This window comes from Erinaceus europaeus, chromosome 2 (genome assembly GCF_950295315.1).
Source record: "Erinaceus europaeus chromosome 2, mEriEur2.1, whole genome shotgun sequence".
NCBI classification, from domain to species: Eukaryota; Metazoa; Chordata; class Mammalia; order Eulipotyphla; family Erinaceidae; genus Erinaceus; species Erinaceus europaeus.
Genome location: NC_080163.1, coordinates 112,822,620 through 112,849,880, shown reverse-complemented (window position 1 = coordinate 112,849,880; position 27,261 = coordinate 112,822,620). Strand labels below are relative to the sequence as shown.

The following is a 27,261-nucleotide window of genomic DNA, read 5'->3' as shown; positions in this document are numbered from 1 at the left end:
TAAGCATAACTTAGAGGAAAAATATGTCAGACCATTAAACATGGTGAGCAAGAGTAGAATTATAATCTCTCATGTAAAGATGCAGTGCAGATCTTGATAAGTGTTTTTGGTCTTGTTATTAAAGTTATTTTTATTCATGCTATGATTAACATTTCACAATTTCCAACCCACTTTGGCATTTACCACCTTTTTTTTACGTTTTTTCCATGAGGACTTTACTGGGGGTAGGGGAAGGGGATAGCTCTGTGCTTGTATAGTTCTACATCTTCAAGGAGACTCTACTTATGTTTTATTGTTGTTTTTCATAGAGAGATATGGGGAGAGGGAGGAGTGACACCACAGCACTGCTCTACCACTTGTGATATTTTCCCTTAGCTTGCTGTTTCCATGGAGTGCTGGAAGCGTGAACCCTTGATCGTCACACATGGTGAAATGTGCATTCTTCTGTATAAACTATCTCCTGGCCATTTTTCACCATCTTACTTGAAATGGGTTGTAACCTCCTCAAGTCTTCCTGTAGGTGAGGAAAAATATGTGTTTCTGAAATACATAGTGGGTTTTTATCCAGATAACTAAGGTGCAGAATAATGTCTCTACCAGATGTATAGTTAGTTAATCATGAAAAAATTGTCATTTACTAAGCGAAAGAAGGTCATCTGAAAAAGGCTATATCATGTGTGATTTTAGCTATATGACTTTCTGGGAAAGGCAAAACTATAGGGATGAGAAAAATATTCAGTGATAAGGAAGAGGGGTAAAAAAAAAAGTGGAGCACTGGGGATTTTTAGGGACAGTGAAGCTTCTCTGTATGGTGGATTCATATCATTGTCCACTTGTCCAGACTCACAGAATACACACCTCCAGGAGTGACCCTGATGTCAGTGATGGATACTGGATCATGCTGACATGTCAGTGCAGATCCATCAGTTATAACTCACCAGGTGGGGTCTGGTGAGTGGGGGAGGCTGTATAAGTACAGGAACAGAGGGTATATAGGAACTTGGTCCCTTCTTAGTTTTTCTGGAAACATAATACTGCTATTAATAAATTGTTTCTTTTTTTAAAAAATTCATTTACTGTCTATGAAGAATTGCAAATAAAAGAACAAAATAGTTTTACTCAATAGCACAGACTGCAGCAATTAACCCTGAAGGTAGGGACCAGAAGCTTGAACCTGCATCTTTGTGCATGATAATACATGTATTTAACCAGATGGTGACTTGATCCCGAACATGGGCCTTTTTTTTTTTTTTCCCACTACCAGGGTGTGTTATTGGCAGCATGAGGAGAAGAACTCTTTAGTATGTCACATGCATAGCCCAATATGCATTACTAATTAGGGGCAGAAACACAGATTTCCAAGGTACTCATGATTCAGATTTACATTTTCTCCTCAGGATAGCCTGGGACAGTCTTAGTACTCAGAACTTATCTAAGGACATGGACCTGTAGGTGGCAGGTCTTGCCACCTGGTAGATCAGTAGATTGTCACTTGGTGGAATAGCCCCTTATATTTAAAAAAAAAAAAAAAAAAGACTATAAATATGAACACCTGGTTTACTGTGCTCACTTGGTTTGGAAGGACTGCAACATAACTAAAAACTGGAGACTTCAAATTCTTGTTTCTTTTTAAGGCTTAATTTAAGCATATTATCCAGGCCAATAACTGCTATAAATATTCAACTCACATAAAAATGATGCATTTTCTAGAAAACTGGCAATATAATAAAGCATCTTCCTGAGATCTTACTTTATTTATATTATTTTCTTAAAACTCACTACTGCTAGGGGCCTAGCATTGGCACACTCAGTAGAACATACATGTTATCATGAGCAAGAACCTGGGTTTAAGCCCCCACTCCCCACCTGCAGGGGGGGATTTTTATGAGCAGTAAAACAGTGCTGTAGCTCTCTTTTTCTCTCACACTTCCCCTCCCCTTCCCTCTCAATTTTCTCTGTCTATATAAAACTCAGTGCTTCCCACAAAAATGTAAAATTACATGTTAAAAAATGAGTTATGTTTTTAACCTATGTATTTAGTTTGATTGGTTGCTGATAAAAAAAGATATTACTAACATTGTGCTTTGCAGTGCTAAGTTGTCAGATTTATGTGATGATTCAAAGGCAATTCACAGTTTATAGAAAGGCTGCTCCAAAGTAGGACTAAGATTGATTTCAGTGCAAAGTCATTACTTTCCTGGTGCCCCACCTGCTCCCAAGAGTTAGGACCCACAGAGGTTTTCATTAGATTCTTAGCTGGTTTGCAAAAATAATGGTGTTAGCTAGTTAAAGAAGTGGTGATGGCAAAAGGATTAGATCCTCTTCTCAGGAGATTTTTAATAAGCTTCTTGTTTTTAGTCAGCTGGTTCTTGCCATGATTAGGTAAAAAAAAAAAAATGGCGATTATGGAACACTGTCTAATTGAAATATGATTTTAAGGATGACCAGCACACCTGATTTAGTGCTGCTTAGCTGGTAGGTTTATCCCTTATTTTCAAACCTGTTTCTGAAAAAAAAAAAATTCACTTTAGTTCCAGTAAATTGTGGAAACTCTTATTCTAAAACATTATCCATGAAAAGTGTTATAATGTTCCAATTATATATAATGGTTGAGAGTCACACTGTTTCCTCTTTATAAACACTGTTGTTCAGACCTAGGGCACTTGGGGCTCTGCCTTCTGTAAAACACAAGGTGAGAGATATACTCTGGTTTTCAGGGTCACACTGAGGCCAGAGAGGTCACATAAAAGTTTTCTGGGTCTGGGATTTATTTGCCTAGACTTTCCAGCACTTGTGTAAATCAAGTTGTCACCATAGCCAGCCTCCTGAGAAAGGTATTAATATATGAGAAGTCAAAGGCTTATATCCAGTTCTCAGAGTACAACATGGGTTTCTATTTTACACAGAGTTTTCTCAGTGGCTCAGCAGCTTTAACATCATCCCTACAGGGGAAGGACTGTGTGTCTCCCCTGTGAACATTTCATACCAGGGCTGTCCATTTTGTAACCACCATGGGCCGTGGTGTCCAAAGCCCTCACCTGCCCCGGGATGCCCTGTGCTCAACTTAATACCTGATCCATCATAGTAGGAATCAATTCCACTACTGACTTCAGTAACCACCATCTTATTTAACCTCTTAGAGGCCCTTGTATCATTACTTTTTATTATTTCTTAGTCAAAAGACTACTATTGAGTAATTACAGGTATCTATAAAGTCACTGCATATACAGCATGGTTTAAAAATAATTATTCATAGGGTCAAAAGATGGTGCACACATCACCACACTCAAGACCTGGGTTCAAACCCCTAGCCCCACCTGCAGAGGGGAAGCTTCACAAGTTGTGAAGCAAGTCTGCAAATGCCCATCTGTCTCTTCTTCCTCCTTTCGATTTCTCTCTGTCCGATCAAATAAAAAGAAAATTTTTAAAAGAAAAAAAAATTGCTGAGAGTGGTGGATTCATTGTGCAGGCACCAAGTCCCAGCAGTAAACTTGGTGGCAATTAAAAGAAAAAAGATGGAAGAAGAGGATGAGGGGAAGAGTTTGATGGTTTGTTTGTTTTTGGATAGGACAGAGAGAAATTGAGAGGGATGGGGAAGATAGATAGGGAGAGAAAGATAGACACTTGCAGACCTGCTTCACTTGTGAAGTGACCTTCCTGCAGGTGGGGGTGATGGTGTTCAAACTGTGATCCTTGATTGGTTGTCTTTGCGCTTCTTACTATGTGCTGTGCTTAACCTGACACACCACCGCCCAGCCCCCAGGAAGAGGAGTCATTCATGTTTATGTAGTCATTTATGTTTATGTAGGTGTTATAATGACCATTTCAGAATAATGGAATTATGCAATGTGTTTTGTTTGTGCATTCATCACATACTCTATTTCTTAGGTTATAGGGGGGGAGAAAAGACTGTTCGGAATACTTCCAACTGGTTTTCCTTTGATGAAAGAGCTTCCATCATGATGATCAACTGCCCTGCTTAGTTCTATTCCCTGATTCTTTCTCCTTTCATTCATCACTGAGGGAGCCCTTGCTACCTCCAGTACATGTTCTGACAAGAATGCTGAAGTGTGAGGCAGCATGGCCCCCAAAAGTGGGGCCTCTTATGGTTTCCTGTGCCTCCTTGACTCATCTCAGTACTCAGGAGCCCAACTGGGTGCACACAGGTCTCCAAGAAGTAATTGTTGTGCAAATAGATGAACCTCCAAGAAGCCTGCCTTGGACTGGCTTCCCAGAGGTAAGAGTTCCCAGGGTTCACTGATATTAGTGACCTGAGAAAACCTGCACTTGTGTAAAATGCATATTCATTTCCACTTCTCTCAACACCATGTTGGCACTCTTGTGGAGAATGCAGTTTCTGTCCTAGAGGGGACATGTGTGTATTTCCGTGTTTGGTTTTCTTCTCTTAATAATCACATGAAACTGGTAAGCAGCAGAGTGCATCTGTGTCACCCTGTGCTGTGGTGACAAATGAACAAAACATTGATGAGATTCTGTCTGTCATATGGTGTTCTAGAGGCACCTGGGGGGTCAAGTGAGGTAAGGCCTGCAAGATGCTTTACAGTGACTTTTTGCCATATAAGTGATGTCCCCTGTCACATAGTATTGTGACTTTAGTCACAGAAATGAGACTAGGAAATGTAGTGATAAAAATCTTCAGATCTGGAAATTCTAGATAACTTAGGAAGTCTGATCATGGGACTCCTTCAAGGTAAGGAAGGATAAAATGAACAACTCGTTTCATTTATTTTTTTATATTTATTTATTTATTTTCCCTTTTGTTTCCCTTGTTTTATTGTTGTAGTTTTTGTTATTGTTGTTGTTATTGATGTTGTCATTGTTGGATAAGACAGAGAAAAATGGAGAGAGATGGGGAAGACAGAGAGGGGGAGAGAAACATAGACACCTGCAGACCTGCTTCACCACCTGTGAAGCGATTCCCCTGCAGGTGGGGAGTTGGGGGCTTGAACCAGGATCCTTACACCAGTCCTTGCGCTTTGTGCCACCTGCACTTAACCTGCTGCACTGCTGCCCAGCTCCCTCTTTTTATTTTTAGTAAATGTAAACTACTAGTTAGATATGGGTATGTGTGTACAATAAAAAGAGAGTGATACGTTGTCGTTGCCATTAAGGGATATAAATATTTTGCAAATCATGAGCACCTGGTTTAAACACAGTCTGTATACAACCACCATTCATCACATAATCCTTGATCTCAATGTAGGAAATCCACAGAGCTGTTCCAAATCCTGGCATCATTTTGTAGCAGGAATATGGAATAGTACAAGTTCCCTCCTTCCAGACAAAAATGCTATGAGAAATTGCTCTCCCTCCCCCTTCCCACCATCTTAATATATTTTATCATAGGCCATTCTCTTACCTCCTTCCCCCTGTTTCCTCATCTCACACCCTTTAATTCAGTCTTCTAATTTTTTTCTCTCTCTTTTTTCCCCCTAAATAAATTTTCTTTCTTCCAGCTTCCTCTGTCTTGTTTTGCCAAGATACTGCTCATCTCTGGCTTATGGTAGTTTGGGAATTGATCCCAGGACCTCAGAGCCTTAGGTATGAAAAAAAAATTTTGCATAGCCATTATGCTATCTCCCTGGCTTTTCATGTCATTTATGAGGAAAAGTAAATAAATAAATAAATAATTTTATATTACTACTATACATGCTTTAAGATGGAAAGCCTACATTTTGGGATTAATTTATGTATATATTTATGGGCTAGTATATATCTCCAGATGCTCCTCTTGAAGAACCGGACCGGTGAGAGAATTACCTAGTTTATAAGTATACAGGATTTCAGCTAGTCTGGATTGAAATTAATACCATGGGCCAGCCTGAGCATGATTGCCAATTGCCTAGCAACTTGTCTAATGGCCAAATGGGAAGTAAGATATTATGGAAATTGTATACATGAGTCCATTTCCTAGTTGTAGATTCTACAGGCAAGAAATCATCTCCCAATAATATGCTATCTACATAGTTAATTCAGTGACAGACAATCCTATTTTATAAACAGGGGCTATGTGATCATGGAAAGCAAATAATAACAAAGGATGAAATTTTATGTACTATATATAGAAAGCACATTATGTTATATATGTTGCATAGTATGTGTAATATATATGTCTTATATTTCCCATACTTGAATATGCTTTACTTCCCCTACTACATTGTGACTTTATGCACTTACATAAATTATATATGTACTAATATATAATTTAGTAATAACATTGGGTTGTTGGAAAACTCATGACACATCTTTGCATAGAAAGATATAGAAAAAATACATCATGACTTTTTTGACCATCCAAAAGTATTCACTTTCTTGTAGCCAGCTTCTCTGAATATACAAAAAGTTGCTTCTAAAACTGAGTATAGTCTTTTTGTATGATTCAGAGCACCACAGAATGTAGGAGAGAGGTTTTGTTCTTATACTGGAATTTACAGTTGATTATGTATATCATAGGGTTTTCCCCTCTTTCCATTAATGAATCAAGTTCCAGGGCCATATAGGGAGGTGTCTAAGTTGGGAGAGAGATACACCTAAGGAATGTTTTGCAACCATACTGGAACACAAACATCGCCCTCCCCCCACCTCCCATATCCTTTTGCAGCTAGGGAAGGGGCTGTGAACTGATCTGGTTTTCTGTTGGTCAGCTTTTCCTAATGACAAGTTATCTTTTTAAGAGCAAAATTGCTAAGTTCTTTAAGGCCGTTCTTATGCCTTACTAAAAGGATTGGTTGATTTTTAAAGAAAGAAAGGGATCAAAATTTAGGCTGTACTCTGCTCCTTTAAAAAAAAAAATGGCAGAGGAAATGTTTACATCAATTTAATAGGCATGAACTTTTATTTTTCAAAACATTCTAGTTTAAAGCACAATAGCATTTGCAGTTGTTTATAAATTTAAGGTATTCATCAGTGTGAAATTGTTGTTTATTTCCTTTCCCTATTTCCTCTCATCAGGAGGAAAAAATACGTTCAGTCTCCTAGCAAGATACAATTCATTTTGCCAAGTTAATTGTCACATTTTTATAGACTTGTTTAGTAACACCAACACGCGGGGGCAAGCGTTTAGAATAGATGTAGGATTCATGTAACACCGGTGCTTTTTCAGCTCATTGTGGTGTATTCAGTGTCTGACAATCATAGGCTTCTCTTATCCTTGTTTAACTGCTGAGCAGAAAGCCAAGCTCCAGATTGTTCCATTCATACTCCCCTGCACTCATTCACAAGACTGACGCTTCCTCTGCCTGGTAGATTAAAGGCACAGAGGCAGTGTGGCACCTTGTCATGACAGACATTTTTCTTATTCTGAGCTCCTCTAGTGATACCAACCACTCAGCACTTGAAATGCTTTCTCATCTACCTGAAATTAATCTGAAACTAATTTGTTCTTGTCTTCCTTCTTGACAAGTTTTCTTAAAAATTTAAAGTTATGTCATCTCTCTTCCTCTCCCTCATTTTAAATGTTGACTGGGGGAGAACGAGAAAATACAGAGACATTTTTAAGACTCTAAAGAAAGGAAAATCTACATATTTTTTTTCTGTGAGCATCATCCCTCAAGATCAAAAGATCTTGATATAGGCCCTTTAGACAGATGGCTTATCTCTCATCCCACTATATATTATTTTCTCCTTTATGAGAAAAGCAGTTCTTTGTTATCACAGGTGGGAAAACACAGAAGAAAACAACAGGGAGGTTACATTTAACTACTTTGTGTGGACTTCATATTTGCTTTTTTATTGTCATTTCCAAGCCAGGAGCCTATAAATCGAATGAGTGAGTCTATACTGACCCTCAGGTGTCACAGAACAGGCCAGAAGAACAGGTGTGGAACCAGCAAGCAGATAAACATTAAGTCATCCTGGGTGATCTTTAGCTAACTAGCTAAGGAAGGAATATAGAAATTCCATTGTGCTACTGTTCAAATATTTACTAATTGAACCTGGAAAGGAAAAAAGACTTTGGTCACCTCATGTAGAATTCTTTGTCCCTTTCCTTGTTTAAATAGTGTTTCAGAGATCCAAGAGAAAGGGGGTGGGGGGGTCTATTTATCTAAGGAAGAAATATGAGCTTTGCCAACAGAGTTTAGATTGCACGTAATGTGGGTTTCATTTAACAAACACTATTTAGCATTCTTGCATTGAGAGAAACATTCTTTCATGTTTGGTGACTGTTGACTCTAAGAAAAGATTTACCAGTCAAGCAAATTAGACTGTGTATAGCATAACCATGGGTCTCCCCCCCCCCCCCAGCCACCCCACCCCTGCCACGTGGCTGTCAGCCCTGGTCTCCTGTCACAGTAGACAAGGAAGGTCATTCAACACTGAGCACTGCAGTTCACAAAGATGTTGGTATTCCGAGTGAGCAGAGGTGGACAATATAGTTTTTCCTTCAAATATTGGAACCCGTTTCATTAAATTTTACCACTCTGGCACTCCTATGCATTTAAAAAGATTTTAAAAGAACAAAATGACAGGAAACTTCTTCAGGAAAGAGAGAAATTTACTGGAGGATTCACTCAGGAAGGGAGTGTTGACCACAATAGGGCTACAGAATTCCAAATAATGAAACAGATAGTTTTTTTTTTTCATATTTGAAGAAAATCAACATTGCCAGTCCCCTTCCCATCTCTGCCACAAATGCAGCAAAGAGCCTCCATTCATTTGGGCTCACAGTTCAAGTAATAACTTAGCTGCTTCCTCTCTGAAATTTAGGCAGTTAATGAGAAACACAGAGCAGGGTCCTTGATCTCTTCTGAGATTAAGATAAGTTGTCCTCGTAGAAAGTTTGTGGTGAAATGAAAAATAGAGAACTTAGTAAGAGTTTTCTGGGGGAAAAGTGTCACATGAAGTGAGCCAACTCTTTCAGGTTCCTAAGTGGCAGTACAGACTGCTTTATGTACCAAGTAATGTGGGGATATAGTGTTGTTGATGTAACTTTTAATGTTTTGTCTCCTGATGCAGTTACACTATCTACTTGTGCAAATTTATCTAAGCTTCCTTCAGAAAATACATAGCCCATATTAAGAAAAATTCCAGGGTGTTTTATATATATAGTTCCCAGGTTTACAAGTGAAAATGATTGCTTGGGAAAGAAAAACTGAACACTCAATATCCTATTTTGGTTAAACTCTATAAAAAGTCTGTGAAACTGTGGGCTTCTCTATCCCCAAGAACGAGAGTGTGTGGTTTCAGGCACAGCTGTGGTGAGATACCCATATACTGGCCCATGTGGGACTACCTTCAAAGTCCCAGCTGCAATTCAAGGGGCCATAGCACGGTCTCCCTGACCCCCACTGACAAATGACAAGCCCTTTGGGGGTAAAGCCCTATGATTCTGAGAAACGCAAGGTCTGCTTTATTTAATTTCCTCTCATTTACCAAGAGTCACAGTCTATTTTAGTAAATAAATTCAGGAAATTGGTAAAGCACTTTACTCCATCCGTTCCGTCTCAGTAATTAACATGATTGTCACGTTTTTCCTGGCTCCAGCACTACTGTGGCTTCCAGCTTCCCTCCTATTCCTGCTACCAGCCTATAATGTCCCCCAGTAATGGGTATTATATAGTCTAAACTTCTAGTCCACTGAAACAAAACAGTCCTGGAACTCTGCGGAGATGGAGCTTCCTCCGTGCTCCTTACTAACTAGAGAGACTTTCCTATGGTTTGCTTCTCAGATAACCCTCTGTACTTAGACATACATACACACACACACACACACGTACCAGGAAAAAAAATCGAGAGAAGCAATCCCTCCTTCAAAGAAGAAGTACCAGCAGCATCCTCTCTCCTGCTGTCACTCTCAGCCTTGTCTGGAATGCACAGACCCAGCGGATCCTGAGAGCTGGAACAGCTCCCAGAGCACAGAGGGCAGCTCCCTACCTTTATGAGCCACTGTGTGTTGTTTTCCATGATGTTCTCCAACACCTGCAGCCGCTCCACTGAGTCGTCATAGTCCAGTGTTGGCGCGTCCCTCTGCACAGAGTTGGTCACGTAGGAGCTGGGTGAAGAGCGGCAGTTGTCCATCTCAGGCAGGAGAAATGTGTAGCTGCAGGCACCATGCTGAACCTGATACTGCCTCTTGCCCACACTCTCCATGCTCTTCCGAAAGTTGCTGTAGGCTGCAGTGAGGACAAGATCACAGCTCAAAGTCAAGCAAACAATTTGCCACATTCTCTCCCTCAGCAACTAGCTCCACCGGGCTAATAAGCGTCACGGTGCAAGGAGAGTCCAGAGTCCTACACAGGCCCCTGGAAGAAGGCAGGACAGGGTTGCCAGTGCACAGGGTCCATCAAAGAAGGGTCTGCCTCTGCTCCTGTCTTTCCAGCCCAGCAGCAGTTTGGTGTGCAGCTCTGTCCTGTCTCGGGTCCCGCAGTTAACTGTCAGCTCGTGGCAGGAAAGTCTGGCTCTGCTGGCTGGTGAGAGCTGCCTGTGCTGTAGAGATCAGCTTTAATACTGTTCTGTTTCTCTTCCCCCAGATTTTGCGGTGTCAGGATCAGAATCAATCACTTTCTTTTCCTTATATGATAAGTTGATAAGAGCAGTCAGACATGTGTAGCAGGCTGCCCCGCCCTCCTGGTTTGTCTGTTATCTTCCTGTAGGAGGGTCACTAACCAGGCAGCAGGAAAAATCCAAGCCTGATGTGTGCCTTCTAGCCAGAACTCTGCTATAGAAACCCTCCGGGAAAAGCTGATCAGTTACAGGACCCCTGGGCATTTCCTAGGCCCCACCCTAATGAACTGTTTCCTAGAGAGAGCCCAGGGTCTCTTGTCTGAATCTGATTTCACAGAGCCAAGCTGGTAAAAGATCTGAGGTAAATAACTTTAACTTTAAAGCACAATGAAAGTTCCTGTTTTTTCCTTTAGGAATAAAAAGACGACAAATATGTCAGGACTTCAGTTTATTTTTGTTATTGCAAACAAAGAGGAAGAAGTCTCCTCTTGTAAACTCTTTGCCTTTTCATAGAGAAACTTGGTTCCTTGATATGAGTTGGTTTGGGAACTATAAGCTAAGTATACGAAGTTTTCATTTTTTAAAAAGCTTGATCAGAAGAGTCACCTTTACTAAACTACATTGGAAAGATCAGTTTCTGAACTTTAAACTTTAATCTTTTAAATAAGATCTCTGCTTCACTCCTCAAAATGAACTTGAAATATACTGGACCAGCAGATCATTAAATGGCAGTAGATTAGAGAGAGAAGCAGAATTTATATGAGAGGATGTTGAGAGAGGAACACATAAATGTTCCCCTCATTAGGTACAAATTTGCTCAAATTCCAGGATGAAGTAAATCAGTGTTGTTGTACTAGTGTTAATTACTTTATCTTATTTAAAAAAAAAAAAAGTTCTGCTGTCCTGATCTTAAATCCAGGTGCTAATTTAACTCTGACAATTTCTTTAGTTAAGTTTCTGAGTCTACTGGGTTACTTCTTCTGCTAACTAAAATTTAACTCTTTGGAGATTAACAGTATGTAAACTCTCCAACCAGAGGGTGAGTGCACAAGGAAGACTTGAAGCATTTGCTGTGGTCTCTCTGTGTCTCTGTGAATAGATGTCTTCTTCCAGGCCAATGATGACAGAGCTACACTGGTGGTGGATCACATCTGACCATAAGACCTAAGGACAGTCAGTCATATAAGAACAACTTTCAGGACATTCAAGAATTAAGATTTCAACTTTGGGGTTATTGTTTTTCTGTGTTGTGTTTTCAGGTATCCTAACTAGACCTTTCACTCCAAACCTTCCTTATCTATATGGGCTGGCCAGGAGGTGTTTGTTTGTTTGTTTGTTTGTTTTAGGGTTTTTAAAAATTGTTTGTTTGGGTTTTATAGTGATTTAATATTGATTTACAAAATTATAAGATAGCCCAGATATAGTTACCAAATCAGGGTTCAGATTGCTCACCACTTATAATGCCAATTAACTGAGACAAGAGTTGATGCTACAAAAACATATTTAATTAGGTACTAGCAAACTGTGAAGATAGTTAATGCTTGTCTAAAATATATACATATATATATCTTACTCTCAGGCAGAGTTTCAAGATCCTGTAATGAGGGTGTCCATCTAGCTGGAAGACTTGTAAAACTTTGAAATAACGTCTTTTGCAATAATTTTTTCCATGATGACATTAAGCAATATATTTTTCCTAGGTAGCAACATTAAGCAATACCTTTTTTCTAAGATGTTTCCTAGTTCAGCATTGCATAGTATTAGGAGACAGGGCAAACAGGCAGAGAGGAGAGAATATGAGAAATACATAAATGGAGAACAGAATGAAGTCTATAATGTTAATTCAGAGGGCTCCTCACAGTTAAAGACCTCTCCCCTTTCAGTGGGAAGATGGAGTATTGTGTTTCGTCTGGGTGCTTCTTACCAGGTTCTAGAATACAAGAGGTTGATATGATGGGAAAATACTTTTATTTATTTATTTACTTTATTATCTTTAATTATTGGCTAGAGGCGGTCAGAAATCAAGAAGGAAGGGAAAGGTCAAGGGGAATAGAGACAGAGAGACACCTGCAGGATGGCTTCACCACTTACAAAACATTCCCCCTACAGGTGGGGACTTAGGGCTTAAACCCGGGTCCTTACACATTGTAACATGTGCACTCGACCATGTGCACCACCACTTGGCCTCCAGAAAAAATGCTTTCAGCTTCTTACTGTTCACTGTACCCTATGTTGCAACCATTGCATCTGAAGCCACATATAAGTACAAGGAGCCAGTGCTGGTACCATGATGTTGGTTCCATTCAGTCCTCCAGGCAAGTAAGGATCAGGAAGTCTCTGAGCTCCGTTAGTATGACATAACTGGTAACAGTGGTGGAATATGTTTGGTTCTAGATGAATTCATTAAGGAATTAAAGAGAGAATTTCAGCCAAAAATGGACTCCAATGGTCCTTACACTGCCATCTGAAGTTCCTTTCTAGTGATTTGTACCTCTTGCCATTCCGATCTGGCTTACAAGTGCTTTAATGTCTTAAATTATGGTAGTTTGTATGTGCTTCCAGTTTTTCAAAGCAGTAAGTTAATACCCTTAACGTGAACCCTTAAAACTCATAATTTCCTCACTTCAAATTTGCAAGCTATTTTAAGAACCATGTTCTACCCTCATTTGTTAGGAGTCTCATTAATAATTTTTCATAATTTAAAGATGTATTCCCTTGTAGTTTAACCCAAGTGACATAGGTACATTCTACTCACAGATTTGAATTTTCAGTTTCAAAAAGTGACCCCAAACTTAGTCATTGACATATTTCATATTTACCTTTGAAAATCCCTTTCTTGTCTCTCCCACAAAGGATAGCAATTTCCTTTTTTTGTTCTTTTCCCTTAACAAAAATAGTTCTATTCTTTCTATTTTGTCAAAAACAAAGTCAGCTATGTCTTCTGTTAGACAATATGAGTTAATTCCTGCCCAATAAAAACAGGTAGAACAGATTAATTCATCACAATTAAGATTTTAAAGACATGCTTGCTTCCAATTAAGCTCTTAACTTCAAACTACTTATAATTTACCAAAATATGTCAATTTTATTTCTTGAAAACATTTTGGATCAATTATTCTAATAATGCCATTATACACAAAATAAAATACAAGACAAAGATCTCATACTTTTTAAGATTTTAGTCACTTTTTCCTTTACTTAGTCAAGAAGTCTCTCCTTAAATTTACAGCACATAAAATAACTGTGAACAAGTAAGCAAGACATTCACAGAGAAGTTACAGATAATTAGACATAAAGTTCACCAGTTTATAGTTTAATTTCTTCCCATTTCCAGACCCTTAGCAGAACAGTTCCGCTATAAAATAGCACAACAGTTTAAAGGTAACTTTGGTGATCATCTCTCCTCAAATTCTAATCCATACATAGGCTAGGCAGAAAAAAAAAATTTTTTTTTAAGTTATAGGCTTGAAACTGAATGATTCAGTTAGTTAAGGTTTGCCCACAGGGTATTTTAAAAAATTATTTAGTCTGAACTTTGTATGGTTGTAACAAGGAGGAAAAAGAAAAAATAAAATCATTTCAAAACTCAGAGCTCTTTTAGTTTGCAAATCCTCTTATGGAGGAGCCAGGTTGAGGTCTCAAAATTTTATCACACACCCTGTTGGGGCCACATATGACATAGAGGTGGCAGAAAGCACAAATGGCTAATACAGAGAACTTCTTGCTGTACACACTGAGGACTGACTTACCGAGTCTTAACCTGTAGACTCCTTTCAACCCAAAACTAGGTTTCTCCACCAGCATAGTATTTAGGGCTACAGGTACCACAGAGAATAGAGGAGGAAGCTTCCCCAAGACAGAGAGGTTAGCAGTTACTTCTGAAAAGTGGTGTCAGCTAGTCATGAGCAACTGGTACACACCAGATGGCATTGGCCAGTTCTAGTCACATAATCAAGTTGGCACTAGCATGCTTCCACAGCCAGCTGGTGGAAACCAGTAGGGCAAAACTGTCTGGGGTTTACATCTGCTCCTGGCTAGCTCACCAAACTCTGTTACCAACTTAAAGGTTCAAATTGTTCACTGTTCAGAAGGTCAGTTAAAAGATGCTAGAAAGATAGACTTAATTGAGTGCTAGAAAACCTGAGGAGAGGGTAGACTCAGGTCTTACTATAAGTCTGGGGTTCAGGGCTTATACAGGCAGTAGGTCAGTGAAGGTCAAGGATCCTGTCATGAGTTCATCTGGCTGATACAAAGGGTCCTATCACAAGAGAGTCTACCCAGCTGGAGGGGGTAGCTTAATCGTTTAATTTTGAGATGACTTTGTTATATAGTACCTTTTCCCCAGAGGTCTATTTGACTGACTTTTTTTATTTCTTTATTGGAGGATTAATATTTTGTAGTCAATAGTAAATACAACAGTTTGTACATGCATAGCATTTCTCAGATTTCTGTGACTGACTTGTCTAGTGTAGCATTCCTTATATCAGGAGACAAGGCGAAGGGGCAGAGACAATATATAAGAAATATATGTATATAAGAGAGTGAATACAAAATGGAGTCTGCAGTTTTCCTCACTTTGAAGAATACATCTTTATCTTCACCAGACTTTAATGGAAACATAGACTTGTGTTCATAACTATGACTAAGTCCTGTTATGATAATAGCCATTATCATTCTCTATGACTTTCATTAGTAGAAACAATAGGATGTATTTTCATATCATATTAGGGAAATAATGACTTACAGGATAGTTGTCTCATATGGATACAATTTCTTATCTCCCATGACAGATTACCTACATACCTTTTCCACCACTGTGTACAATGATAGGTACTTTAATAGAATTTCTCAACTTCTTCTTGTATGCAGCACAGAAAAGCTAGAACTCACCTCCAGAAGTCTGAAAAGGCATTTGATTCTTCCAAGGATAATTTCGATATTTATAACACTCGCTTTGAAGATAAGACCTGAGGTAGAACCCTAGTTTGTGAACCCTTAAACACATGTGTCCCTTTTTAAGCTTCAGTTTTCCTATTCATGAATGAGAGGATTCTTTCTCTGTAGCACTTTTGGGATAAAATAAATATCAAATAGTAGATGTGATTTAGGAATGTTACTTTCTTCATAGACACTTTCCAATAAATGGAAATCAGATATTCCCCCATCAAATGCAAAGATTGCATTTAGCCCTTGAATAGTAAGCAGAAACACAAGATGCAAATAGTTCTTCTAAAAGTGTCTTCCATTTGATAAAAAGCTCATAATATGGCACTGATATTGTGTTGTTAAAGTTTGGGGGCTCCAGCAGGCCGGGCTAGCTTCGCGGTGGTAGAGAGAGACTTGGGGACACATGGCTGGGCTGGGAAGCTGTATTTCTTTATTCACGAACAATTCATAAACTAAACCAAACTAATCACCACACCATGTGCTTCCCAATCATTCTCCCTCCGCGGCTGCTGCTGGGACTCTGGGCGTCCTTAGCATAGGGGGCAGGGAGAAAGCGGGCATGAAACTAGCAAGGGCCAAACCAATTCCCTCAGAGGTCGGGGGGAAGGGGAGCAAACCAATATGAAACATACCAACAATTCCCCCTTCTGTTTCTAACTAAATGACCACAGTATCAGGGGTGTGGGGTGAACAGAAACCTATATCGTACAGACATTTTCAAAAAAGAAACTGGCACAAACATGGAGAAACATGTAAGCGAGTAAAAGAACCAGTGTGCTGCCAAGGGAAGGCCTGAGGGGGCCATTTTTTGCCTCTGTGGGCAAAACTTTATCAGCTTAAAAAAAACATTTCCTGCCTCTGGGGGGCGTACTTGCCTCGACAGGCATTTTCTAGCATGGGGGGAGACTGAGGCCTAGAGTCCCAAGGAATGGCTGCAGTCAGTGTTTGAGAAACCCAGCAGCATAAAGGGAAGCTGCTAGTTTTGTGTAAAGTGTCCAAGGTGTACCAGTGAGTCCAATAGAAGTCCAAAGCAGATGTCCACCGAAGAATTGCCAAGGGGTGAATTGTGATACGTCTGTCTCGATGGGGAATGTCAGCCATCGGAATTCTGCTTTTCTGTAGAGAACTTGACAGCTGCAATTCACTTACTGATGAAACAAAACTTGTAGCAGGTTAGAAGTTTACCACAATTGATAACTCTATCATAATTGGAAGTCCCTTCCAGCACGATTCCAAGGCTATTTAAAGTTCAAACAATAAAATGTGGAAAGGCAAACATGAACCATAGAAAGAAAAAGGCCTCAGGCATGAGATTATTAGCATAATCATAGCGCAATCTAACCTTTCTAATTGAGAAGGAATTTGAGACTTTAACATATCAACAACATCTTTTTAACCTTTTGTTACACCCATTCAAGATGGAGACACACCCTAGGTGTGCACAGGTTTTTTTTTTTGACCAACTTAGTTAAAATATATTGATTTTTAACTAATTTTTACCTCAGACTTTAAATGTAAGTTAATTTTATCTTTATGAGAATTACGTTGAAAACCTTTTTCATTTAACTTTGCCTGGTAAGAATTTAGCCTTAAAGTTACATTTTTAACCTTAAAGTTACTGTTTACCAAACTTTAAACACACACATAAACATGGTCTTTAATACACAAGGAGAGAAACTTTTGTTACGAAGACATGTCATTTCAAACACGAATTCAGATCTGTGCTGTCTTAGCCGTTTGGGGAGTGCGTTGTCCAGTGGTGGCCTCTTGGGCAGCTTCACTTCTAGGAATTGTAGGTTGCGATCTCTGGACGAATCTCTGTGTATTCTAGCTCGTCTGCCTTCACACCCAAGCTGGAGATCTCGGCCAGGGGGCCCGGTTTTGGCAGGGAACCCGCAGTCTCCAGGTGGTCCGGGATCTGTCCGGACTTCATAGCACGAGGGCGGGCAGGCCAGCCGTGTAGAAGGCGCGGGCCGAGGTGCCCCGGGGTGGCGGCCATGCGGCCCTGCCCCATGGCCCTGCCATGTTTGCTGCCCTGCTCCCAGGGGCCGAGCAGCGTGTAGGGAGCCCGCGCCCAATGCCCCACACCATGCTGCGGAAAGCTGACTCCTGCGGGCTGGCGTTGGGCTCCTGCGAGCTGGCGTTGGGCGGAAACCACAGAGTGGTCCAGAGATAAATGTTCCAGAAACAGTCTCATGAAGAAAGGGCAGAGTCCTTTGGAGATCTCTTCACAAGCAGAAGAGAAGGCCATAGTACATAGGTAGCCAAATTGTCTTCACTTATCTGAGAGATGTGCAGGTCAGGTCCACGTGGGCGCCATTTGTTGTTAAAGTTCGGGGGCTCCAGCAGGCCGGGCTAGCTTCGTGGCAGTAGAGAGAGACTTGAGGACACACAGCTGGGCCAGGAAGCTGTATTTCTTTATTCATGAACAACAATTCATAAACTAAACCAAACTAATCACCACACCATGTGCTTCCCAATCATTCTCCCTCCGCGGCTGCTGCTGGAACTCTGGGCGTCCTTAACATAGGGGGCAGGGAGAAAGCGGGTGTGAAACTAGCAAGGGCCAAACCAATTCCCTCAGAGGTCGGGGGGAAGGGGAGCAAACCAATATGAAACATACCAACAATATTGCATGTGTGATTTTAAAAGTCATTCATCCATTTTCCAGGAAAATAGATGGATTAAAAAGAAGTAGCGAGAAGTTGAGTGGTGATCTCATGTTTCTCTTGTCCAGCTTTGGATGAGAAGACACTATGTGAAAAATTGGCATAAGAAACGAATAGGACTGGCTTCAGTCTCAAAAAGCTGGTGATAAGGGAGAGAACCAGAGACAGCTATACTGTGGAGAGGAGACAAAGTGGATGAGCGGTTCCCTATTGTTTCCTCAATGAAAAGTATTTCCCAGTAGCCCCCAGGAGACATGGGAGTGCAGGACAAGGGGCAAGGTCAGCAAACTCTCCTGTGAAGTTAGAGCAGCTTCTTAGAAATGGGGTTTTCCAGGCTCAGTCACCACACAGCTTTGCAAAAAACTGATGAGTCAGGGAAGGTGACTGAAGAAAGAAAGGGACATAGTCATTTGCCCAAGGGGAAATGCAGAAGCAGTTCTGGGGTGCACAAGGAAGAGGGAGAGTCCATGGTGTGAGGTAGACATTGCCGAGAAAAGATGACAGTCACTGGGACACACACCTGCTGGTCCCCCCCAGAGTGTACAGGGGCAGGGCCACAGAAGGCCTCCAGAGGTAGCATACTGGGAGGGGTACACCAAGGCATTGATAGCTGGAAAAATGTAGGAAAGTCTGAAAAAAGAAATTTCATCCTATCCTTTGTCTGAGCCACGGACTTGCCAGCTGTTTTTTCCATAGTTCTGCTGAACAGCTGTGCTCAGTGCTATTTATTTTCTCAATCCAGTCTTGTTTTCTCCCCCCCCCCCCCTGACTGCATGTCAGCAGCCAAAATTTCAGAGGCTCCCATGCATTCTCTGGAGATCCAATCAAGTTCTCTTCACACTTTAATAAGGCAAAAGCCATCTGATGACCCCACAAAAGCCTTATCCAGCTTTGCGCAAAAGAAAGGGGTTTGTCACTCATCCCAGAGAACTTAGATATGGCTTCTAGTTTCCCCACTGAACAGAGCCCCTTACTCATAGGGGAAAGCCAAGAGCCCTCCAGAAAGTTAATCCATGTAGATGTGTCCTTCTCCCAATTCTGTCTGAATCATGGCATCAGTTACCAAAGCAACCTTCAAGACACAGACCACCCAGTGCCATCCTGAGGCTCTCAGGCAGAGTGGCCCATGCTTGGACAGGGCCTTTGGAAACAAGAACCCAGTGAAAATTACTACTTCAAATCCATGCCCTGCCAGCAATCTTCCCACCCACCCCTCCAGGCCCTAGATCACCAAATCTGATTTCCAAATAGAGCCATGCTTTGTGACATTAGCTGTCATCAGCAAGCCTGTGCAGTCAGTATTCAGCACTCAGCAAGATACTGCTGGGCAAACCAAAGGCTGAAAGCATGGGTGTACCAGAAGAGGGAGACACTGCCTCCTGAGCTATTAGAGTCCCCAGAAACACACACACACACACACACACACACACACACACACAGTGTGTGCTTTGAAAAATCACCATCACCTAGAGATTTTATGGATAGTTCTCAAATATCCTGAAAGCTCAGGGATCTTTGCTGGCAGTGCATCTTAATCTGAGTCCTTTTCCATGGGCCCTAGATGCTCCTCTGAGCTAGCCTCAGTCTCTATGACAGCTTCTTAGTGACCAGGGCTTACTTAGTAGACTAATGTAGCCTGGCTTTCTGGAAGATGCTTTGTTGATGTAGAAGTACGTTTCAATACAGGAATACCTACAACTTGAAACAGGGACACTTATGATTTGGGGCCATTTACAGACACATGGGCACGTTTGGAATCCCAGGCACCTGGCAAACAGGGCTGGAAGGGAATTTGGGACAATTTGTTCATCTCCCCTCCCAGCCCTGGCCCTTTTAATGTTGACCACATAAAATTGTCCAGTACATTTACGTACATGCCAATGTTACATATACTAAGAAAAACATTGGAAAAACATTATTCCCTGGATATAAAACTGCCATAAGAGCAAAAGTAATGAGAATTAAAGAAGATACCTGTGGGTTGGGTGGTGGCTCACCTGTTATAGCTCACATTGCTATCCACAAGGACCTGGTTCAAGCCTGCTGTCCCCACTTGTGTGGGGGGGGGCAGGAGGGGGGAGGGGTAAGAGGTTTCATTAATGTCATCAAACAGTGCTTGCAGGTGGCTCTCCTGTTCTCAATGTCTCTCATCCTCAATCAGAAAAATGGCACCCCAGAACAGTGAAGTTGTGCAAGCACTGGGCCCCAGCAGTAACCCTGGTGGCAAAGGGGGAAAAAAAAACTTCACTGACAAAGTAAATAAGTAAATAAATAAATAAAATCAGGTGGCCTGGGAGAAATGGCACAGTTTCTAATGTGTTAGATTTGCAAGCATGAGATGTGTCCTGCTTTCAGTCCCCAGCATCACATGTGCCACATTTATTAATAAAGGAAAAAATATTTAAAAATTAAAATCCCAGCTTTCTAGTACACATCCTCAATTGTGACTCCTTTTAGCTGCACAGATAACCTCTATTTCTGTGCCATTTTGCCATTTCCAAATCTTTTGAACTAACCTAAAGAAGTACAAAAAGAATCCCTGAGGGTCAGAGATAAACTATTTGAGGACAGGATTTGCGTGTTTGAGTCCCCAGAAGCCCAAAGTTCAGTTTATGCTACTACCATAACTAGCAGCAGTGATATTCTCATTCTCTCTCTCTCTCTCCATCTCTCTCTCTCTCTCCATCTCTCTCTCTCTCTCTCTCCATCTCTCCCTCTCTCTTGTAAAATAAATAATGTTTAAAGGTCTCCAGAGCTATTCTGCAAAGCTTCCTGGGTCACATCTCTCTAAAACTGCCCATGGCACTGAACCAGTGTCAAACCCCAAATCTGACAGACTTCAAAAGATCATTCACAGACTGGGGATTCAAGAGAAGCACCAAAGGAAAAGTCCATTTCAGTTCTGGTAGAGATGGAAGAAAAAGGAAAGTGTGAGTACACACACACACACACACACACACACACACACACGGGCACACACACACACGGGCACACTAGAAGACAGAACTCATCCCTCTCCTGGTTTGGAAATCTGAGCTCCGGAGGTGAGATTATCATGTTCATGGTGATAAGAATTAGAGCTCTGAATTTATGACGAAATCATCCTTCATGGGGTTCGTCAGTGGTATACCTGGCTAAGTGTACACATTAAAGTGCCCAAGGACCCAGGTTCAAGCCCTTGGTCCCCCCCGTAGAGGGAAAGCTTCATAAGTGGTGAAGTAAGGCTGCAGGTGTCTCACTGTCTCTTTCCTTCTCTACCTCCTCTCCCCTCTCAATTTCTCTATCTCTCTCCAATAATAAATCAAAATACTTTAAAAGTATATATGTTTTTTAAAATTTTTTTAAAAAATTCTTTAGAGAGGGTTTGGAATCTGAATTTCATATTGGTGTATACTCTGTAGTAGTAACACAACTACAGAATCCATGTCACAGTGGTCCGGGAGGTGACGCAGTGGATAAAGCATTGGATTCTCAAGCATAAGGTCCTGAGTTCAATCCCTGGCACAACATGTACCAGAGTGATGTCTGATTCTTTCTCTCTCTTCTCCTATCTTTCTAATAAAAAAAAAAATCTTAATAAAAAATGTAAAAAAAAAAAAAAAGAATCCATGTCCCTGCAAAAGACTTTTTGTGTGTGTGTGTGTGATTTTGATCATTTCGGCAGCTGGATCATGCACTGAGCCACTTCTCTGCCTTAGACTTGTGATATCTATAAAGAGAGGACCGTCCCACCAGAAATGCCCAAGGTCTGCAGACTTCCAGCCTCATTGTTGCTTTTTTCACTTGAGAGGCAATCTCTGGATATCTTCCAGCTTGTCTAACTGCACCAGTTAAGTTTTAGATACACATTCTAGCTATATTTTCAATTTTTCTGGCTTTACTATGTCATTGTTTGTTTCTCCCTTTGCCCTTTTCATTCAGTAGGATGTGGACAGATAGTAGACTGTGATGTTGTACCTTTTAGGAGACACAGTTTCTGAAATAAAATCTGATCCCCACAATTTACTGTCTCACTTGCAATTAGGAATTTCTGCCCCTTCATGAAACACTTGGTTCAAAGTACTTAAAAGTAGAAATGTCATCTGCTCATAATGGGCCCTGAACTCCATAGAATTCACCTTTGTAGAAGATGAGGAAAAATACCTCTTATTAAAATAAGTCTCTGCCTGCCACCAGAGGAGGGGAAAAAAATGCTTTGCCAGATGTGTTTTCAGGCAATTTCCTTTCCTGGGAAACAGCCATTTCCCTGCGTTTCCAGCCATGTTTTCCCACCAAACCAGAGAGAGCCCAAGCATGAAAGAACAGTTGCCCAGATAGTATCACCTTATGTATCCCCGTTATCTTCCTCCTTGCACAGTTGGCCATTTGTTTGGCAAAACCATAGCAGCACTTTGTTAGAAGATAGTACGGATAGAGCGAGCAGAGCTAACAATACAAGAATATCCTTATTTTTCACCTGACTTCTTGGGTGCTTGTCACCCTTACTAATAAGTTAAAGTTAAAAAGTCATTAGATACTCATCTGTTCTAATGTACCTGACCACTTGCTGTGAATTAATGTTCAAACAACATCTAGAGAGAAAATATTTTTAAATGGTTTTTATTTAGTCGTTGCTGGGGCTTCACTGCTGCAAGTTAATCTACTCAGATAGAGACAGAGACAAAGGGAGAAAGAGGAAAAATATCAAGATACCACAGCACCTAAACTTCCTCTAGTACAGTGGGGGCCTGGTTCGAATGTGGGTAGTGCACATGACAAAACAGATACACTTTCCAGGTGAGCTAGCTATCTTGCAAGCCCAACATAACAGATTTGAAACAAAAAATAAATGTAGAATATTCCTGAATCTTTTAGTTTGTACTGCCAGGAACTAGAATAGCAACTGCTAAAGAATGTTTGTTTTTTAGCACCTCGTTGTATATAATATGTAACCTTAAAGGCTCTGAGAAAAAAACATAGTTTGCTTGCTAGAAACTTGGGAAATATCCAAGTCATTATTTTTTTTTTTAATATTTTGTCACAAATTCCCTGAATTCTTAGAAATATTTTAGTTTATATACAGTAATTCCCCCGTTATATAAACTTATTTCAAATGCTGTTTGATTTTTAAATATTTTCACTCTCTAATATTTTCATGGAATATTTTATCTTCCCATCAAAACAAATGCCAAAAAGGTCAAGATACAAGTCACAGCTTTTAAAAGGCAGTGGATGAAATCCTAAAACAATGGATGAGTGCATCAGCCTGATAATATTATTGCCAGTAATTCTGTGTCCTGTTTTCTCCCGGGAGAAAAAAAAATGCTACACGTCTTCTTTCAGTGAATTGATGTCAGTGTTTGCTATGTTACCCATAACCAATACAAAGTAAATAAAACTTTCCTTTGACTAACAGTACTTCACTAGAGGCTTTGAGATAAGTTTATTAGTTGCAATTTTATATTAAATGCTCCTAAATTCATGCCAACAAATTAGTAAAGGAGTCACATTCTAAACTTGTCTCTGAAAACTATGTCTATAGCCTTTATCATAACCATGCTCCAGAATGAGATAATTGTTTTGCTATTTTGTTTTACATTGCATTGTTTTGCTTTGCATTGCTTTGCTTTGCTTTTATTTTGACCAGCACTGGCTTTTGGTGCTGCAAGAGATTGAATCTGGAACCTTGGAGCCTCAGGCATAGAAATATTTTTGTATAATAACTTCACTCTTTTCTCCCTGCTCCCCCCAAAAATGTGTGTGTGTGTGTATTTTTTAAGTTGCCATCTAGATTAATCTTTGTATAATCTAAATTTATAAAATTTTATCTTAATTATTGGGAAACCTTTCGAAATAAGATAAAAATGTCATGTATGCTATTCACATTAAGATATATTTTCCCTGTTGGTTATAGGTTAACATAAATAAAATTGCTTATGTCAAAGAAGCAAAGAAAAGCACATGACCTCCCCCCCTCTTTTTAGTGTCCCCCATCCATGTGACTTGATATGAAAAAAGAAAAAAAATTTCCTGTGGGAAATTAGACTTGATTATGGAGTACATGTATTAAAAGTCATTTTTGAAAAATTATAGCTTTTAAAGAATTATATTGGAATTATGATAGTTATACATAAAAGGAAGTAATGTTTGCATTCATGCATGTAAAAATATTCCATGCCGTTCTTGTTCTTTCATAAGTCTAATTATAGTTGTCTACTGATGGCTTAGCTCTTTCCTAATAATTTAATATGTATGCTTCTCTTTACTTTTTTCTTTTTTGTATTTTAAATTTTTTTATTTTATTATTTTTTGTCTTTTTTTATTTATTAAAAGGAAACACTGACAGAAAAGCAGGATAAGAGGGGTACAACTCCACACAGTTCCCACCACCAGAACTTCGTATCCTATCCCCTCCCCTGATAGCTTTCCTGTTCTTTATCCCTCTGGGAGTATGGACCCAGGGTCATTGTGGGATAGAAGGTGGAAGATCTGGCTTTTGTAATTGCTTCCACGCTGGACATGGGTATTGACAGGTCAATCCATACTCCCAGCCTGCCTTTCTCTTTCCCTAGTGGGGCGGGGTTCTGGGGGACATATTGGAGGGGGATTCTCTTTCTTTTAAACCCTTTCTCAGTTAATATCTTTAGTAACCCCATTAATAACAAACCCCCTCTCAAAATGCACCATTTCAAGGAAAAGGTTTAACTGAAAGAAATTATGCAAAAGGGGGCTGCGTGGTGGTGCACCTGGTTGAGCGCACATGTTACAGTGCTCAAGGACCCGGGTTCGAGCCTCTGGTCTCCACCTGCAGAGGGAAAGCTTTACAAGTGGTGAAGCAGGGCTGCAGGTGCCTCTCTTTCTCTATCTCCTCTACCCTCTCGATTTCTGGCTGTCTCCATTCAATAAATAAAGATAATTTTTTTTTAATTTTAAAAAGAAAGTATGCAAAAGAAAGTAATAGTCATCTGTAAAAAAAAAAAAAAGAGGACATTTATAGCAGTGCTAAAGTATTTCATTCTTGGCTTCTGTTTCTCTCAAGAAAATAATAATAATTAACACTGTATTTGAAAACCCTAAAAATTATCCTAGCAAAATACACACAGGAAAAAAATATTATTTACTTTTCCCCAAAATCCTGATGCATAATTCAGTGGCCTTATTATTTATAGGTCAGAAAGTCTCCCTTGAGTGCAATAAACATGAACACAAAAGCTGCTAGAAATGCAGATAGCCAAGCCTCTTGTGCTCACCTATGCCCTCTGTTGGTTTCAAATCAGGAGACAGACAAATACTTCTCCATTGAAGTCATTTATTAATAAAAATGAATTGAGAGTAAGACATCACTAGCACCTTGATGCTCCCTGGGTCCTAGGTCCTAGTCTCCCATTGCTCGCTCTCTCTCTCTCTCTTTTTCATTTTTTGTTTTACTTTGTTTGGGCATTAATGGTTTGCAGTTGACAGTAAAATACAATAGTTTGTACTTGTACTAGCCTCCCATTTCTTATTGTGAAATTTTCCCCAAGATACGGTGTTATAGTATCCCCTTTAGTCTTATTAGATCTCTCTTTTTTTTTTCTTTTATGTTGCCCTTGTTTTTATTGTTGTAGTGATTATTGTTGTTGTTGATGTCATCATTGTTAGATAGGACAGAGAGAAATGGAGAGAGGAGGGGAAGACAGAGGGGGGGGGGGAGAAAGAAAGACACCTACAGACCTGCTTCACCGCTTGTGAAGCAACTCCCCTGCAGGTGAAGAGCCAGGAACTCGAACCAGGATCCTTATGCCAGTCCTTGTGCTTTGCACCACGTGTGCTTAATCCCTTTCGCTACTGCCCGACTCCCCCTAGATCTCTTTTTTTTTTAATTATTTTATTTATAAAATGGAAATATTAATAAGACCATAGGATAAGAGGGGTATATTTACACACAATACCTGCTCCCAGAGCTCCATATCCAATCCCTTCCCTTGATAGCTTTCCTTATCTTCATCTCTCTGGGAGTATAGACCCAGGGTCATTATGGGCTACAGAAGGTGGAAGGTCTGGCTTCTGTAATTGCTTCCCTGCTGAGCATGGGCATTGGCAGGTCGATCCATACTCCCAGCCTGCCTCTCTCTTTCCCTAGTGGGGCAGGGATCTAGGGAAGCAGGGCTCCAAGACACATGATGGAATCCTCTGCTCAGGGAAGTCAGGTTGGCATCATGGTAGTGTTTGGAACCTGGTGGCTGAATAAGAGTTAAGATATAAAGCAGAGCAAATTGTTGACTCATCATAAACCTAAAGGCAAGAATATTGCAGATAAAGATTGGGGTCTCCATTTTGTAAAAAGCTAGTAGGTCTGTTTTAGTATGTTCCAAGGAGCCCATGACTTTACTAGATTTTGCCTGAGCCTGACAGCTAATATGCAGTTGGACCCAGGTTATTGTCTGGGGAGATGGTATCATAATTGCAAAAAGGACTAGAAAGCTCGTTCAGGGAAGAGAGTAGCTCCCAAATATAGGGAAAGTATATACATATTGTTAATTGTAAACTTCATTGATTTGATCTGGGGTCCATATTCCACACAAGAGCCTATGTAACCTCTGTACCCCTGTAGGTAGAGCTCTTCTAAGTAGATAGGCAGCTTTCCCTCATATCATCTGGAGGGATTACCTATGCCTGTTCTCTTTCTGTTGTTCCTGTCCTCTAACCTAGAGGGCTGCTAACATTATTTGCTTTGGCTCACCTGCTCCAGAGACAGATGCATTTGATTGAAGTCACTGAATACATTGGGAATAAGTTCCAAGTTGAACTAAATTACCTAATGCTTGATGCTTTTACAAAGTGGATTTTTACAAACACATCTGCAGATTACAAATGTGCAAAGCATAACTGAGCATCTAATAAGCATACTAGGACTTATATATAAGGGAACACTTCATCTTCAAGATACTTTTTCAAGACAATATACACACCTATTTAGTCATTTTCAGCATTTCTTTGGACAATGACTCTTAAGTCAAAGGTTGGCATGTGAATATCTTCCCTGATGATAGATTCCACCATTGGAGGGCAGGATAATTGTTAACATGCTCCCAAACTGCACCATTATGTTAGGTCTAGAATGTAAGTCCAGTCCTATCGTATTATAATCCTTCAGGGTTTCTGTGTAGTTTCCTTGTGTTACCACAAATATGGAAGACATTGTGCTAACTGTTCATGAAAG

At 40.2% G+C, this 27,261-nt stretch overlaps 2 protein-coding genes across 2 annotated transcripts in view; one reads left to right on the top strand and one right to left on the bottom strand.

The window, feature by feature from the left end:
* ANGPT2 (angiopoietin 2) overlaps positions 1-10,653 on the bottom strand; it is a 64,483-nt gene extending 53,830 nt beyond the window's left edge. Inside the window, exon 1 of the mRNA XM_007517221.3 lies at positions 9,895-10,653. Within this exon, the coding sequence (XP_007517283.1) occupies positions 9,895-10,185 (291 nt within the window). The 5' untranslated portion in view covers positions 10,186-10,653. The remainder of the gene's footprint in view (positions 1-9,894) is intronic.
* The window catches only part of MCPH1 (microcephalin 1), a 260,272-nt gene that overhangs the window by 156,226 nt on the left and 76,785 nt on the right, over positions 1-27,261 (top strand). The window lies entirely within an intron of this gene.